The sequence below is a fragment of the Halyomorpha halys genome, unplaced genomic scaffold, assembly GCF_000696795.3.
Source record: "Halyomorpha halys isolate HHAL.00 unplaced genomic scaffold, Hhal_1.1 Scaffold625.1, whole genome shotgun sequence".
Classification (NCBI taxonomy): domain Eukaryota; kingdom Metazoa; phylum Arthropoda; class Insecta; order Hemiptera; family Pentatomidae; genus Halyomorpha; species Halyomorpha halys.
In genome coordinates, this window is record NW_027114461.1 from 505,892 (window position 1) to 522,168 (window position 16,277).

Genomic DNA, 16,277 nt, shown 5'->3' on the forward strand with positions numbered 1-16,277 from the left:
TAGTAGAAAAAACTATTTAATGTTAATCAACGTTTCACCACATTTTGTAGGGTATCATTAGGGCTAAATGATAACAACTCATACCTGCCTCCCTCTTCCAGCCTAACTTTACAGTCTTCAACATTTTTGCATCAGAATCAGGTATATCCCTTTCCATTTATCTGTTATTTTTACATTATTATTTTTAATACATTATTTCCCTTTTACTTGTTACAGTACCTTTCCTTTGCCACATTTACTTCACTTATCTCTTTACCTTTTAAATTTACCTTTTTACCATATTTGTAACAATTTCTAGTAAGTATTGTTCTACTATATTTTACTCTAGTTCTTTATTTTCAATTCTATTACACTTGGCTGTATTTATTAGTAATTTATATTTTTACTTCCTTAACTTGAGCTTAATATTTATATTTATTTATAAAAAAATATTTTTGCATATTTTCTTACTTTCTTTGTATATGTATTCTAATTTTTGTCACTTCTTACAATAGTCGGAACTTGTTTTCATTTAGCCCTGCAAATTGGGGCAAAATGATGGTTAACATTAATTAGTTTAATCCACTATTTAATACTTTCATTTACTGCCACCTGGACTATCTTCGTACAATAGAACTATAAAATTCGAAAATAGGATAGTTAATTGATTCAATTCGACCTTGATTTTTAGTTACTACTCATCTGGAAAATTCAATAATGTACTAAAATGCAATTGGTGATGATGAGGAACTATAGAGAAAAATGAAAGGAATATGATCCGGGTGCGGTAAAAAAAACTCAGTTTTTTTGACCGCACCTGGACCATATTCCTTTCATCTTTACACACGGTCAATCAATAATATTCCACTATAGAGAAAAATGTTTGACAAGTATGTACTTTAAAGGAAAAAAGTAATTGTCAAGAAAAAAAATAATTAGAAAAGGACTAGATGGTAGGAGAGGAGACCTAGTCTGGGCATGCATTATCTTTCTCTTCTCCAATTAGGAGGCCACTTAACAAACCATAATAATAATAATTTATTTATTTGTTTATGGGGCAACCCCTGTTCAAATAGAGTTGTCCTGTAAAGTGCATAATTTAACAATCATTGTAATAATTATAATAACAATCAGCAAACTATTTGATTGTTGTATAAGTTAATAACAAAACAGAATACCCAAATAGTGAATTAAAAATCATTTATATAAGCTAATAACAAACAGTAAACCCAAACTGGGATTATCTACATTAGTCAGAGTGAAAAAAAAGAACGAAAACGACATTACTTACTTAATAAAATCAAAGAAACAAAAACCATACATCTTATTGTGAAGATAGCTAATAACAAACAGTAAACTCAAACTGAGTTTATCTACATTAGTCAGAGTTAAAAAACAGAACAAAAGCGACATTACTTACTTAATAAAATAAAAGAAACAAGAAACTATACATCTTATTGTGAAGATATTTATCCTGCTCTAATTATAAGGCTTTGAGTTACATATATAAAAAGAAGTTTAAGATCCGATTGTGTGAGTACAGACAAAAAATCATACAACTGGTATTGGTTAATAAAGCTTAGTTTCAGCATGTACCGGATTCTGTTCTCATGATATGCGCAGCAGTTTGTTAATAAATGGACAACAATCCTCCAATGCCGTTTCATCACACGCTGAACATAGCTTCTGTGGGTCTAAAATATATTTGTATGGATCGACATTTAGACTAATTGCATATTTAGTGTCCATTTTAATTAAGATCCTGCCGTACCATGGGTTATAGGTCGATTCTCATAATAACTGGAGGTCTATATCTTTGACAAATTCCTTATATCTATCCAGCATCTCCCCCATTCTAATTTTGATACTTACTGGATCTTTGAATACTTAACACACCAACTTAATGACTTAGTTATGATGTGGTCTGTACTGCACTACTGTAGGACTACATATCTTTTTAGGCCATTGATGTTAAATAGTCAATGATAGAGCCACATCTGACTAAAAAAGTTTTAATTGTATTTGTTTCACTTGAGTGACCATAGTTTGTCAGACTATCTATGAGGAGAGGGTTAATAAATATATTTAGAAATATGATATTTACATTTACTAGAAATTGATTTTATCGCATTAATTATTTTACAACACATAATATTAAGATAAATATTATAATAAGTCAATTTATAAGTGTATGCCTATTCAAATGGACTGCTCACTATGTCATTAAACATGTCTTTTTAGGCTATTGATGTTAAATAATCTTTGATAGAGGCACATCTGATAAAAAATGTTTTAATTGGATGTATTCCAAAGATAGACTGTAGACTGGAGTTACTTTCTATACTGGGATTTCCCTACAAACTGTACTGAAGCCAGTAGGAATGTTAAAAAGTAACCCCCATCTATGGCATAATGTATGATATATGTCATACAAGATTTAAAAAATGATTTTTTATCAAGTGTGCCACTATCAAAAATCCAACAAGATTAAGTTAATAAAAATTAATTCTGGAGTCATTCTGATTTCAATTACCAAATCCATTTCTCTATTTTCAACTGTTATAAGTGAATTATAATAATTGGAATAAATACATTGCAGTAATAGTTGGATTTTTTAAATGACATAATAACACAACTATAAAACTTAGAATTAATGGAACCTTTAAAATCTCTCCATTTTTTCTTGTTCAAATAAAGCATTCCTTCCAAAAATCCTTGAAATAAAGTTCATTATTAAGTATTAATTTTAAAACGTTAAATTATGTTAGATAATTCAAAATCAAATACTCTTTTGTCTAATGTGATTCATGTAAACTGTAATTTTATATTCGTAGTATTGTTTAAATATGGACTAATTTCTATATTCATCAATTTGTTGCACTGTACGATTTATTTTCGGGATCACCAGTGGTACACACATAACCCAGTATTACGCCGGGCTGAAGTGGCTCTATCCATCCTTCCGATGCCATTATTTCCTAGCTTCCTTTCTTTTCCAAGTAATTAGTAATCAACGTCCCTCCTATATCCTAGAAAACCTACAATTCAAATTCTCAGTCCAATCCTGTACTACCAGAACCCGTTTATCTAACATCTACCATCCACTACACCAAACTGCTGCATTTGATAAATCGTTTTTTACCCGAGCTGCATATCTCTGAAACTCCATTCCCTCTAACATACGTCATATACCAACCCTTCCCTCATTTAAATCCCTTCTATTTAACTACCTTTAGCTTCACCAACCTAATCCATTATTATAATAGTACAGATATTTTGTAATTACCTTTTTGTTTTTTATTTAGTCAGTTACTTTTTTAATTAATCTATTTTTTCTTCTCTGTATATAAGTTATTGTTAACTGTTTTATGGCCAATAAATGTTATTATAAAATTAAAATTACCTTTGTAATTGTCCTAAAAGGACCTTGTGCAAGAATAATAAACTATTTTTCATTTCATTTCAAGGACAAAATAGTGATTTTATTTAACTTATCATACAGGCATTGAAACTTTATACATTTTTTTTTTGTCAACCAAGAATATTTGTTGGGGAAGATTTAGTGATAGCATATGCCTTTGTTAAATATTTGTTGTAGTTATACTATTAATGTACTTTATACGATATTATTAATATATATTTACTATATACATACTATTAAAATACATTCGTGATAAAATATAACTTTCTTTTCTATTGATTTAATTTTATTTCAGCTGTTGAAGAGGAAGAAATTTCTCGAAGACAATTTAACTCAAATTTTGCATCTTTGCAGAGTTGGTTTGTACGAATTTCTCATAAAGAAAAATTAAGCTTTGTTCTTAAATTACTAAAAGTTTTTAGTGTTGTCTTGAAAAGAAGTACAAATGTATTACTTGAAATATTGGGCCCCATTTCGAAAGATTTTGTTTATGCTAAAACTCAGTAAGTTGTTTTGACATTAAATGTGAGTTCTTAATGCTTTTTATAAGAAGTTTGGTTAGAAGATTACTTATCCCATCTCTGCTGTTAACCCATTTATAGCCATGACAAAAATTATTAGCAATGCATTTTGTATTGACTTTTTTAAAAAGAAATATTTAAAATATCGGTATTGGTTATATATTGGGTTGCAAATAAGTTCATTGTGTTTTTTACTGATGATTTCAATAAAAACTTCAGATTCTTGTAAATATTTTTAATGAATTACATATGACCCATTTTGATCTATTATATGTTGCCATCTTTCAGGTAATGTTTTAATTCTGCCCTCCCAGAACTTCTCAGATTTTCATGCAATGAACTCCTCTATGTGTGTTCTGCACACCTTGAGTGAATTAAAATGTTTCCCGTTAAGAGAGTTTTGAAGGGCCTAAAATAAGTGAAAATCTGTTGGGGAAAGGTCTGGTGAATAGAGTGGGTGGAAAAAATGGATCATTAACATTGCGTTTCAGGAGGGAATTGCTAATGCAGTCCAATAAATTCATTTCTGTCAAATTGTGAGGAACCCATATGTCACTTCGAGAAACATACTCTGCAGGCCCCAAATGATTTGAGACACTTGCATGAGATAAGTTTCTGTGATATCCCGTGTCGTAGAGTGAGGATTGTCTGTGATCAATGTTTGAATTTGGTCATCATCAATAGTTGAAGGACAACCTGAGCGTTTTGCGTCTTCCAAGTCAAAATTTCCAGTTCTGAACCGAGCAAACTTCTTACGGATGGTGCTTCTTCCTAAGGCATCATCGCCATACACACTACAAATTTTGTTAACCATCTGTGCAGCGGATTTTCCTTTTCGGAAATAAAAAATCATTAAATGATGAAAATTAATTTTTTTCTCTTCCATTTTGAGCCAGTAAAATACCATTTAAAGATAAGGAATCTCAGTTGAAACCGATGGATAAAAGCACCTTAACTAATTTTTTTTTAGAATATGTAAACATTATTGACCAAGTAAACATGATTTCATAAACACAGAGAGGATTAAATTGAAATATTGAAAAACACTACAAACTTATTTTACAACCAAATATTTATACAAAGTACAAAAATACTGTTTTATGAAAAATCTAATTTTTTCATATAAAATTTACAGGAAATGAACAAATTCAAATATAATCCAAATTTAAATTTTTTAGTGAAACTTCATTACTGATGTTCTACAATTCAAGAAAAAAATTTACATGGGAGTAAATTGATTTCCTAACACGAGAAGTGATGGTGGAGATGGCCTCACTGGTCAATTCTTGCTGGAAATTTTAATACAGGGTTTTTAAGTTGTAATAAGAAAATAGGAAATTAACAATCCTGGCAGTGCCGGTCCAATTTAGTGATTTCCTGTCATCATACTCTCCTTATACAATATACAAAATTGTCCAACTAGAATTGACATAGGAAATGGTTGTTCTATTCTAATTATTATTATCATTACTATTCTGGAACTTAATATTTTCTGCCTTAAGCTAGAAGAGGGAATGCAAGATCATTATTTACAAAATTTTAATACATTTATTTCATTCCCAGTTTCACATCTGTCGGCCAGTCCCAAGACTGCCTCAAATTTTTTTTTATTGGTAATATATTTTAATTTTTCTTTCTTACATCATTTTTATATATCTAATATATACATATGTATTTAGTGCCCTTCCTTTGCCACATGGCATTATAAGGGGTTGAGCTGGGTCTGCTGAAGGCGGGGGTTACAATATTGGCCCAGGAGCCGCTGGCCGGGGGGAGGGGATACAAAGAACAGGGAGGGCCACTCCACTGAGGGACTAATATGTTTTAAAGCAATCTGGGTTTAATTTAATATTCCACTTATTAATAGTCTTGGATTTACACACTACACAGCCCTGATCTTTGAATATTAAATGTCATATTTTGTTAAAACACAGATTTATTTTCTTATTTGACCATTGACAGGTTTTGCTATCATGTTTATGCACTCAGATTATGGAAGGGTCCTTTGAAATCAAGCAGTGGCATCTTGCTTCCGTGTACTATATTGTAAATTTTATGGACATCTATCTCTTTATTACCAGCCTTAAATAAATAGCTGATCTACTAATAATGAAAATATTTAAATTTCTTGCTAACAATTCTCCACCCACATACTGTTGGACATAAAGCCTGGACTAAAGTACCTATGTATTTTATGTTTTCTCAAGCTAAAATACTAAAAACATCAAAACATATAGCCTTCTGGGATTTCTGCATTTTTCCGGTTGCCTTTACTGCTGGGTATATGTCCGAAGTTGTAATTTAAGTCTATGTCCTTGTGGCCGATGTCAAGTTAAATTCACTCTCATAGCACCTCATTTTTTCTTTCCCCTTTTAGTGGCATACTCATGATCATGTACTTATTTTCTGTGTAGTTCAGTGTCAATTTTTTTTCTCAAATTAACTCTGTAGTCATCTCTGAAGCTTTAGAACCTTCAAGATTTCTACATAAGTCTATATCAGGTAATCTATATTCTCTGCTTAATTATCCTATATACCTTAACATATTTTTCATCTTTTATAAACCAAAATAAACTAGTCATTTTGGTTGCCCTACTGACACCCTTCTACTTTGCCCAGATTATGCTGGTTGTAATCTATTCTTTGGACAGTGAAATACTGTGTATTAGTGAAAAAAAAATATAGACAATTAAAATATACCAGTAAATAGAGTGAAACACAGGAAATAAAAGAGAATATTAGGTGAAACAGGGAAGAAAAGAGGAAAGTGAATGTGTTTATAATACTTAACTGATATAAAAAAGAAAATAGGTAAATTTATTTAATATAAAGACAAAAGAACTATAGAAAAATACATTAGGACAGTAAGAAAGACATTATAAAATACTTAATATAACTAGATCAGAACACTCCAATTGTACCTACTAATATTAATATTACAAAATTGATTTGTCTTGTATTCTAATAACTGTATTTTTTGTTCTTTATTATAGATTTACATTTTCAAAATATGACATGACTCCATTAGACCACAACAGGTGTTTAACTGATATTCCATTAGCGGAAGCTCAAACCAATAGTGTAACTTGGTTTTCTGAATTAGAAGAAATGGAACAAGTTTGCGTCATGATAAGTAATAGAGACTTAATTTTTAATTTGAATTTTTTATCTGTTTTCAAAATTACCAATAATAATTTAATTTTTACACTATCAGTTTTGCTGACTCTATCAGGGAGTGCTGTTACATTCCATTTTTATTTCAAAGCAGTAAAGTACATCGATCATAGTCCTAAATATAATTCATCAGGTAAGAAGATTTCTATTGTCTTATTCCTTCTTAAAATAAATTATTTTATAAAATTATTGAAACTTAGAAATAAGAGTAGAACCTTTTGGAGGTACAGCCTTTCTTTCTTTCCTTAACAAAATCACTTGTATTCTATCTTCGCAATCGAGAATTTCTCTGCATAGAAAATAAGTGAACTTTATCAGGATGGAGAATTAGGCAATTAGACAGATGCTACAATAGACTGGTTTGTCCCTTATATACATCTGCACTCATCACATTAGCCCTTATGAAGACCTACACATTGGGTGGAAATATTGACATATAAATAGTTGAAAACTATTTTTTGTTTCTTCTTGACCGCACCCCTGACCAGAAATCTCCTTCAAAGGAGTTATAGGGTGTCAAAATAGCACATTTTTGTTGAAAAAATGTTTTATGATAACTAACAGTTCTTTTTAGAGTTCTATTAGCTCCTCTCTCCTACCCCATGAGTTCTGAAAATTATCATTATTAAACAAATCCCTAATATTAATAGAAAAAAAGAGCATATTTTTGGGACTTTGAGATTTCTCTAGCCGACAATTTTTGTTCAATTACCAATAATTCTGTTTACAGTTCGAGTGACCCCTAAGAGTTCTAACTATTATCCTGAATAACCAATGTGTGAATGTTAATAGCAAAAAAGCTATAGAGTGTCAAAGTTGTACAAATGCCACTTTTTGAATTGTATTTATGAAATATGTGAATTGTGTCCTAAACAACAGAAACGTTTCCTAAAATAATTCTGAACACTAGAACTCTTAAGGGAGCTATCTGAACTTGAAGGATTTTGTCACTTTCGAAAAAATTGTCTACTTCTCTTAGTATGGAAATATTCCATTAAAACTTTTTGGGAGTTCTGTTTAAAGTTCTGATAGCCTCTCTAAGAGTTCTAACAATTATTTCTAACAACTAATGTACTAAGCACGATAGAAAAAATAAATAAAATTAGGTTAGAAAAGGTAAATTACCTGAATGAAGTTGAGTTATAAAAATTCAATTACCTGAATAAAGTTAAGTTAAATTACCTGAGTAAAGTTAAGTTAAATTGCCTGAATAAAGTTAAATTAAATTACCTGAATAAGGTTACATTAAATTACCTGAATGAGGTTACATTGAATTACCTGAATAAGGTTAAGTTAAATTACCTGAATAAAGTTAAATTAAACTACCTGAAGAAACACCTGAAGGCAGGTGTACAAGGCTTCATTAACATCCAGCTTTAACTTGGGAGAGAGTGCTACTCTCATAGCTGTGTCTTGTTTGGTAATCTAGGGTGCCACTCGATACAGAAGCTCATCAAAAGTGTCAGGGAACAATCTCAGTAGAGTTCTATATTCAGTGTGATCTACCATTCTCAATTATTTGAACAGCTGAGATGAGCCCCAGAAAAATGTCTCTGCAAAATCCACTCCCTTGTGTATTATCTTTTATTTTTTAGTTCTTCTTGTTGCGCTTCACAAGATTCATGCACAAAATCATGGGACAAATAATGAAAAATGTTATTTAATCCAATACGGGATAGTCTTAGTGACGTGCCTGTGCTTAGTGACTTGTCTCCATAGTGTTTAGCCCAACTGGAGCTAGTCAAGCGGCTATGTCTGAATTAGTTCTGGCCTCAGTTAGCTGGCTTCCAATTTAAGCCTGTCAACTTTTTCCAGTTGGCTGGACTGTCTACTGGCCTCGTGTAATTGTGGCTTAAAAGTTATAACAATTATCCTTGATAACTAAAGTAATAAATTTAATTATATTATTTCAAAATTTTTTGAGACAAGGTAATTATTTATTAAATAAATCAAAAATTAATGTTTTGATTTATTTAATAAATAAAGTAATAAAGTTAGTAGCCAAAAGTTATAGGATATCAAAATTGTACAAAAGCTATGCATATTTCTCAATGGTATTTTTCTTTTCTTAAACAAAAGAAATTTTTCTTAAAATAATTGAGATCTCAAGAACTCTAAAGGGGGGTGTGGTGGCAAGATTGTTAATGTCTTCAACAGCAATAGTCGGCGTTAGCAAAGAGACTGAAATGGGTTTGCCACTGCCAAAATTATTAACATTTTTACTTCATTACTATTTTTCTTTTAAACCTATTTTTATTTATAACTTACATTTGTTTTAGTGGCAAACCCATTCGAAACCTCTCGCCATATGATTAAAGAATTAATAGAGTGTATTTTTTGTATGTCTAAAAAACTAAATATTTCTGTTCATAATAATTGTTTAATCTGTTGTTTTTTTGTTCAAGAATAAACATTGTTATTTAGACCAATAAAGAGTGTACCTAACAATTCATCTTTATCATTACAAGCAGCAAAAGGGCTATCAGAACTCCAGGAATTTTTAATTTTCACTACTTCTTTTTATAAAAGTTTTTATCAAATATTGTTGATGTTTTCGGGAGTTCTGTTGGGCCCCTTAAGAGTTCTTACAACTATCCTTAGTAGCTAAAGTGCTAAAGTTGATAGCAAAAGAGTTAGAGAGTGTCAAAATTGCACAAAATGTGTAGTTAGTCACATATATTTTTGAATGATATTCTTCATGTCTTAAACAACAGAACTATTTCTTAAAATAATTGAGAACTCTCGAACTTTTAGGGGGTTACCAAAACTCTAAAAATTTAGAGGATGGGGGACCAACTACACAGGGGTGGGATAAACCCAGTTACATATACATTAATGTAAGTACAAATACATATATAAAAAAGGACATGTATTATAATTTCAAGCATATAGATGGAATATAATATATAGTATATAATATTATTTCATATTTTTATGCAATATAATTTATAGAAGAAAGAATTAATGTAATGGAAAACTTGATATTATAGTAGAGGTATTAGCTAGATAAAAATAACAAACATAAAACATTTTTAGTTCCCTATTAAATATGTATTTTAATATATTACATTGCAAGAAACAGTAAACTGTAAATAAATAAACAAACCAACAAAAAGGTAAAAAAAAAAAAAAAAATCCCTAAACAAATCATAAATCTTAAGGTATGTTCTGATAAAATGAAATCAAAGGAAAATGAATGAAGTAGTGATGATTATATGAATATAAATATTGTAATATTCTAAATTTATTTAAAATAAATATAAGGGAATTTAAATAGTTTTTAATTATACTCAGATCTAAAATATAGATTTGAAGATGACAAGGATAAATCAAAAGATCAATTATTAAATAGATATGAGCATTTTATTTAAAATTATATATAATATTATTGACTCTTATCTCAGGGTGGGTTTACCAGACAATCAGAACACAAAGATACTTAACTAAATTAATGGCTACTTTTACAAATATAATTAAATTCTAGGTAGAGCAAACTAACGAATTATATATGGTTCTTTAATGAATGATGGTTCTCGATGTCTTCATTCTAAAGATGCTACTCCTGATGGTATCTAAAGGCTTGCTTCTCTTCCTAGTTTTCAGGATAACATCCAATCCACTGGCGATCCAAACAAAGAGTCACTTTCTTCCTTTAATGATGTAATCTTCTTGGCTGTCTGGTGACTCTTGATGTCTTCTTTTTCCAGATGTCTACCACTGACAGTAGACAAAGGGTGGTCTGCACCACCTCTTCCTGGAGATGTCCTAGTTTCCCGGACACGTCCAATCCCACAGTGATCCAAACAGTGTTCTAAACAAAGAAACCCTGCCTAGATGTTCGATGCAAACATCCATTGCAGCACAGCAGTTTTGAGCTTTTGCTTATGATTTTCTTTATAAATATTATTTTTTAACATTTATTATCAACTTGGCACCGATTCTACCTACTTCAGAATAGCGCCACCATCTTGGAGCTCTGAATAATATCTTTTATGACTCCATATTTTACTGATGAAAATTGGTTAGCTTGCTTTTTGTTTTCAACAAAACAAATGAATAATATTTAATGTTGATACATAAAAATAAAAACATAACTAAAATCATCTATAATATAAAAAACAACTATTTATTTAAAAAGAGGATATTATAATATAAATATAAGTTACAGTCAGCTGTTACTGAAAAGGTCCATATCATACCGAATGGATGTTGAAGAACCAGGATGGACAAGGACTACTCTGTCATCCTGGAGAAGAAGAGAGTACAAGGATAGTGGTAAGGAAAAAACGAGGGAGGGACAGAAGATCAGGGCAATCAAAACCCAGAACCAGCAGTCGGCTAGAGGACCGCAAGTGTGATGGATGCGGCAAAGTTGGGCACCTGGTGGCTCAGTGTCCCCGAACTCGGTATTTCGAGTATGGAAACGGGGACACATAGCTAGACAATATCCCTATGTGTGCAGTAGGCAGGTATCAGGCCAGGTGGAACCAATAAAAGTTAATGCCCAGACACTGAGGCAAAGATGAGTATCCCAGAGAAGAAACGAGTCCGCAAGTGAGTCCACAGAATCGGAGGTCTCAGAGACGGAAGTAGAAGGAAGGAGCCTTGGACGAGGACAGCAAAGTAGGGGGTACATTTAGTGGTGGACCAGGGATGAAGGAAGGACCGGAGAAGAGATTTGAGATGCGTACCAGCAGAGAGGCGACCGCACATTGGTGAGCAACAATATGAGGAAAGGGAGTGGCGGTCTGCCTATCCTGGATGGGCTCTGTAGCTTGGAAGGAGAACCAGAGATTGGTCTGTGTAAGTGGGGAGTAAAAGGGGATAGTTTGATAGTCCATGATAGAGAAGATGCCCTGAGAATACCAAGTGATTATAAGGTGCAATTTGTTGGGGAAGGTAGGTGCAAGAATAAGAAATAATCCTGGTATATGCTTGGAACACACCAATCGCTTGGGAACCACTTTTCTATATGATACCACTTCTGGAAAAAGATAGATGGTATGAAATTATTTTTTCTGTCAGTATTTCAAATTACAATATTCAGTTATAGTTAATAAGTTAAATTAACCCCTGAAAATGAAATAAACAGTAAAAATATAATATAAATGGAAATAACTGACTGAATAATGAGTCTTCTAGACTGCATACTTATAACTCCTTGTAAGGGATAACTCCAGACTAGAGATTAATAAACTTAATTATTAATCTCATAAAAATGGACGAGGTGGAAACGTGTGCTTGATTGTAATATTTATGAAAAAATTTATGGCTGAACGGGCCGAAACGTTGGACTGTTGATGATATAATAAACAGTGTTGAGACTTAACATGGATACCAATTGAATTATTAAAACAATTAATTACTATTTTTAATACATACTGTATTAAAATAACACATTTTGATATTTAACTTAAAGAGTCAATGAAACTTTAAAATATCTAATATAATGAGCCACTAATTTACTGTATTGACTTATTTGGACTTAAAATCATTGAACCAAAATTAAAGAAATTTTTAAAAATTGTCTATGTTTATTAACTGGTCTTACATCAAGATCTTCTTTTACCCTTTCATTTCTTTTAGCCATTTACTCCTGCTTTTCTCAGCTACTTTATTATACCTTAATTTTTTTTTAATAGTAAGTAAAATCATTTCTATTAATTTTCTTTATGTTTTAGTAATTGAAGAAAAATTGAATAATTACAAGTTTTATAGTAAGATGATGGAATCGAAAGAGCTTATTAATGTTTTAACCTATGATTATGAGACTGAAGATAGTTTTCATGAGATTAGTCATATGAGCAGCCACATGACTCATTCGGAAAGCCATACGAGTCGAATGGATAGCCACGTGACAGCTGAAAGCAAAAGTTTGGAAACTAAGAATGTGGGATGTATGTCATTTTGATTACTTGTAGTATATATATTAGATCTACCGGAAAGTTCTATCAGTTCTGGTTATAGCAAGTATACTTGAGATGCGACCGTGTTACCATGCCTACCGATTAAGTTCATTTATAGTGCATCTAAGATGAGTTTGCCAGTGGGAAAGAGAGGAGAGAGATGCGCTGTGGCAATCGTTCCCCGCCAGCCCCTCACTCTTCTCTCCATTAGGTCTGTTCCAACAACCATTTCTGACTGTCCAGAACTGTACGGAGCATGCATAGTATGTGTTTTTCCCTCACAAATCCTGTATTTCACATGATCCATACAGTTCTAGATAATCAGAAGTGGTTGATGGAACAGACCTACTTAGTTGACTGGACTACCTTTCCTTTCCTCTCCTTGACCTACTTGTACAACTTTACTAATAGAAATTCCTCGTATCAGTTTTTAAAAACTATTTTTCATTAATATTGCCAGATTATAAGTTTACTATGTCAAGTAAACTGGATAAAGGGAAAAATATCCACTCTCAAACCAAAAACATAATTATGAACGTATTTAAATTCATGAAAACAGAGGCTGAGAGTAATTCCAGTCCATGTTTCCTCTGTTCTGAAAAACCATAAATTACTCTCTGGATTTTCTTTTTAGGAATTTGATAATTTAATTTCTATAAATTTTTGAGGTTAAAAAAAGTTCTGTTCTTCATTTCTTCTCCATAGTTGCACAACCTTTAGGGACAATTGTCCCATATTCGTGCACCTTAATAAGCTTACAAATAATAATTTATCTTAATCAACAATTATCCATGTCATATATGTGTATTTGTAATTCATATAATAAATTACTGCATTCATCATAAGTTAATCCTATTCTAGGACCAAATACACTGCATTTTAAAACATTAAAATTAAACAATTTATTGCTGTAATTGTTTCACAACAAGTTTTAACTTAAAAAGAGGCAGTTTTTTTTTTTTTTAACACAATGATTATCAAATCTCAAAAATGATTTTTTGAAAGATACTGCATTCTTGCTGTCAGGATATTTACCTAAAAAGTAAAACAAGAATTAATAAGAAGCAGTTCCAGTCAAAGATAAAGGATAAATAAAGAAATGGGTAACCTCCTGTAACTTAGGTGAATAGGGGGGAAAAGTGTTCCAAGTACCTACCCAATCCTGAGCTGTTTGGATGTTACCAAGTTCCGGACTGCCTCTTGGATTGTTCCCAGTAGAAGGGGTTTGTTATGGTGTAGGATGGAGATGAAGCTAGGGGAAGGTAGAAATTTATTGAAAGCTTTTAGTGGATGTACAGTTTCTGATAAAACATGCAGAAGATGGTTCAAGAAATTAGAAATAAGTAATTTTGACTTTTCTGATAAGCTACACTCTGGTGAACCATCTTTGATTGACAATAATACTGTTAAGATCATCTTAGAGCAAAATCATTTTGGTTTTAGAACATTAGTGATTGCAGAAAGAGTTGATTTATCTCAAGAAACAGCTGTTTGTCATGTTGAAATCAAACAAAAAGCTAAATTTTGAGAATTATTGTCAGCAATTGGATGATTTAAAAACAGCACTCCAAGAAAAGAGGCCTGTGGTGTTGAATAGGAAAGGCATTATACTGCTTCATCACAATACCAGGATTTATATACTGCTTTGGGAACTCTTCAAAAAGTTGCAGAGCTAGGATTGTAAATTCCTGTCGTATCCACCACACTCCAGACCAAGCACCTTCTGATTATCACTTGTTTCAGTTTGCAATGCAAAAAATTGAAAATTAAGAAGATATCTAACAAGCAACTTGTTAAATTTTTCACCTCTAGAGATAAGGCATGTTTTCGAAATAGGATGTACAAATTGCCATCATATCGACAAGAAATCATGTTTTATTCTAAAAATGGATAAAACTTTCTGTTAGACTTAATATAATGTTACGTAAAGTTATACTGTACAAAAATGTTGCTGAAATGAAGAGTTCTTGACATTAAAAGTGTATAGTTAATGTAGAGAGAAATAAGGGAATACATTGTTTGTTCATTTTTAAAATGAGATCCATATGGCTGATGTTGGAAAAGCTATAAGAAGCCATTTTCACCAGCTTATAAAAATTATAAGAGCTTTGTAATTCATAGTTCAAACATAGGTTCTATTTATAATATAATATTTATTTATAAAAATATAATGTTCTTTTGTTATTTATGTGATAACTCTGAAAGTTCTTAACCGATTTACATGCTGTTTCTATAAAAATATTTGGGATGGAAAGGTTCTTAGAATTTTGAAATTCAGGATTATCCAGTAGAAAAAAAGTTATGAACAAAATTAAACGTTATTAGTGATAGATCAGAAAGTATAAATTGTTTTTTTGGTGATTATATACCACTCAATTTGTTTCTTTCTGAGGTGATTGGATCCTATTACGATTGCCTGTCTTCTCTGTATTCAAATTAAGTTTGTTTTCTTTTGCCCAGTGACTGCTTCGATTCAAGTCTTCTTGAAGCTTCTCTGTGGCAACTAATAGGTGAGAAGGTAGGAAGGAAAGGTAAATTTGGAAATCATCATCATACATATGGTATTGAGAATGTTGGATAGTGATGGGAAGGTCAATGGTGTGGATAGCGAAAAGGGTGGAAGATAGGGATGAACCCTGAGGGACACCACATGTGAGGGGTCGAGTCATTAATGGAATTTTATCAGGAACCACTACGCACTGGGAAGATCGGAAAGGAAGGATTGAAACCAGCGCAAAGCACTGTTGGACTGAGGAAGATTTCATAGTTTGGTAAGAAGGATGTTGTGGTCAACTGTGTCAAATGCTTTGGAGAAATCTAGATGGATGAGGATAGTTAGGTTTTGGTGTTCCATGGCTGTTTGTTCGTTGTGGGTTATTTTAAAGAGGGCAGATTATGTTGAATAGCTAGGTCGAAAGCCAGATTGGAGGGGATTGATGAGGAAACGTTCTTCTAGGAAGTTTGAGAGTTGGTTTTGAACAAGGCGTTCTAGCGGTTTTGAAAGGTTAGAGAGGAGAGAAATAGAACGGAAGTCATTAGGTGAAGAAGGATTTGGGATTTTATTTAATGAATGAAATGAAAATGAAATGAAAAAATAACTTTATTCTGGGACATATGTCCCCTAAGAATAATTACAAGGTTCATATAGTGAGATTTTTATCTGGCGAGTGTTTACAAATTTTCAGATAGTAGAATGAGATTACATTGGTATATTGGCTTTACTACTGTTTATAATGTTAATCAATAACTGCCTATTTATTTGATTACAAAGATGTG

At 31.6% G+C, this 16,277-nt stretch overlaps 1 protein-coding gene across 5 annotated transcripts in view; it reads left to right on the plus strand.

The window, feature by feature from the left end:
* Nucleotides 1-16,277, plus strand: part of LOC106684880 (F-box/WD repeat-containing protein 10) — an 81,549-nt gene that overhangs the window by 4,822 nt on the left and 60,450 nt on the right. For 3 of the 5 annotated variants that reach the window (XM_067051649.1, XM_067051648.1, XM_067051647.1), the window contains 4 exons: nt 3,696-3,903; nt 6,915-7,054; nt 7,136-7,228; nt 12,777-12,992. In XM_067051649.1, the coding sequence (XP_066907750.1) occupies nt 3,696-3,903; nt 6,915-7,054; nt 7,136-7,228; nt 12,777-12,992 (657 nt within the window). The remainder of the gene's footprint in view (nt 1-3,695; nt 3,904-6,914; nt 7,055-7,135; nt 7,229-12,776; nt 12,993-16,277) is intronic. The other 2 variants (XM_067051651.1, XM_067051650.1) reach the window with 2 other exon arrangements.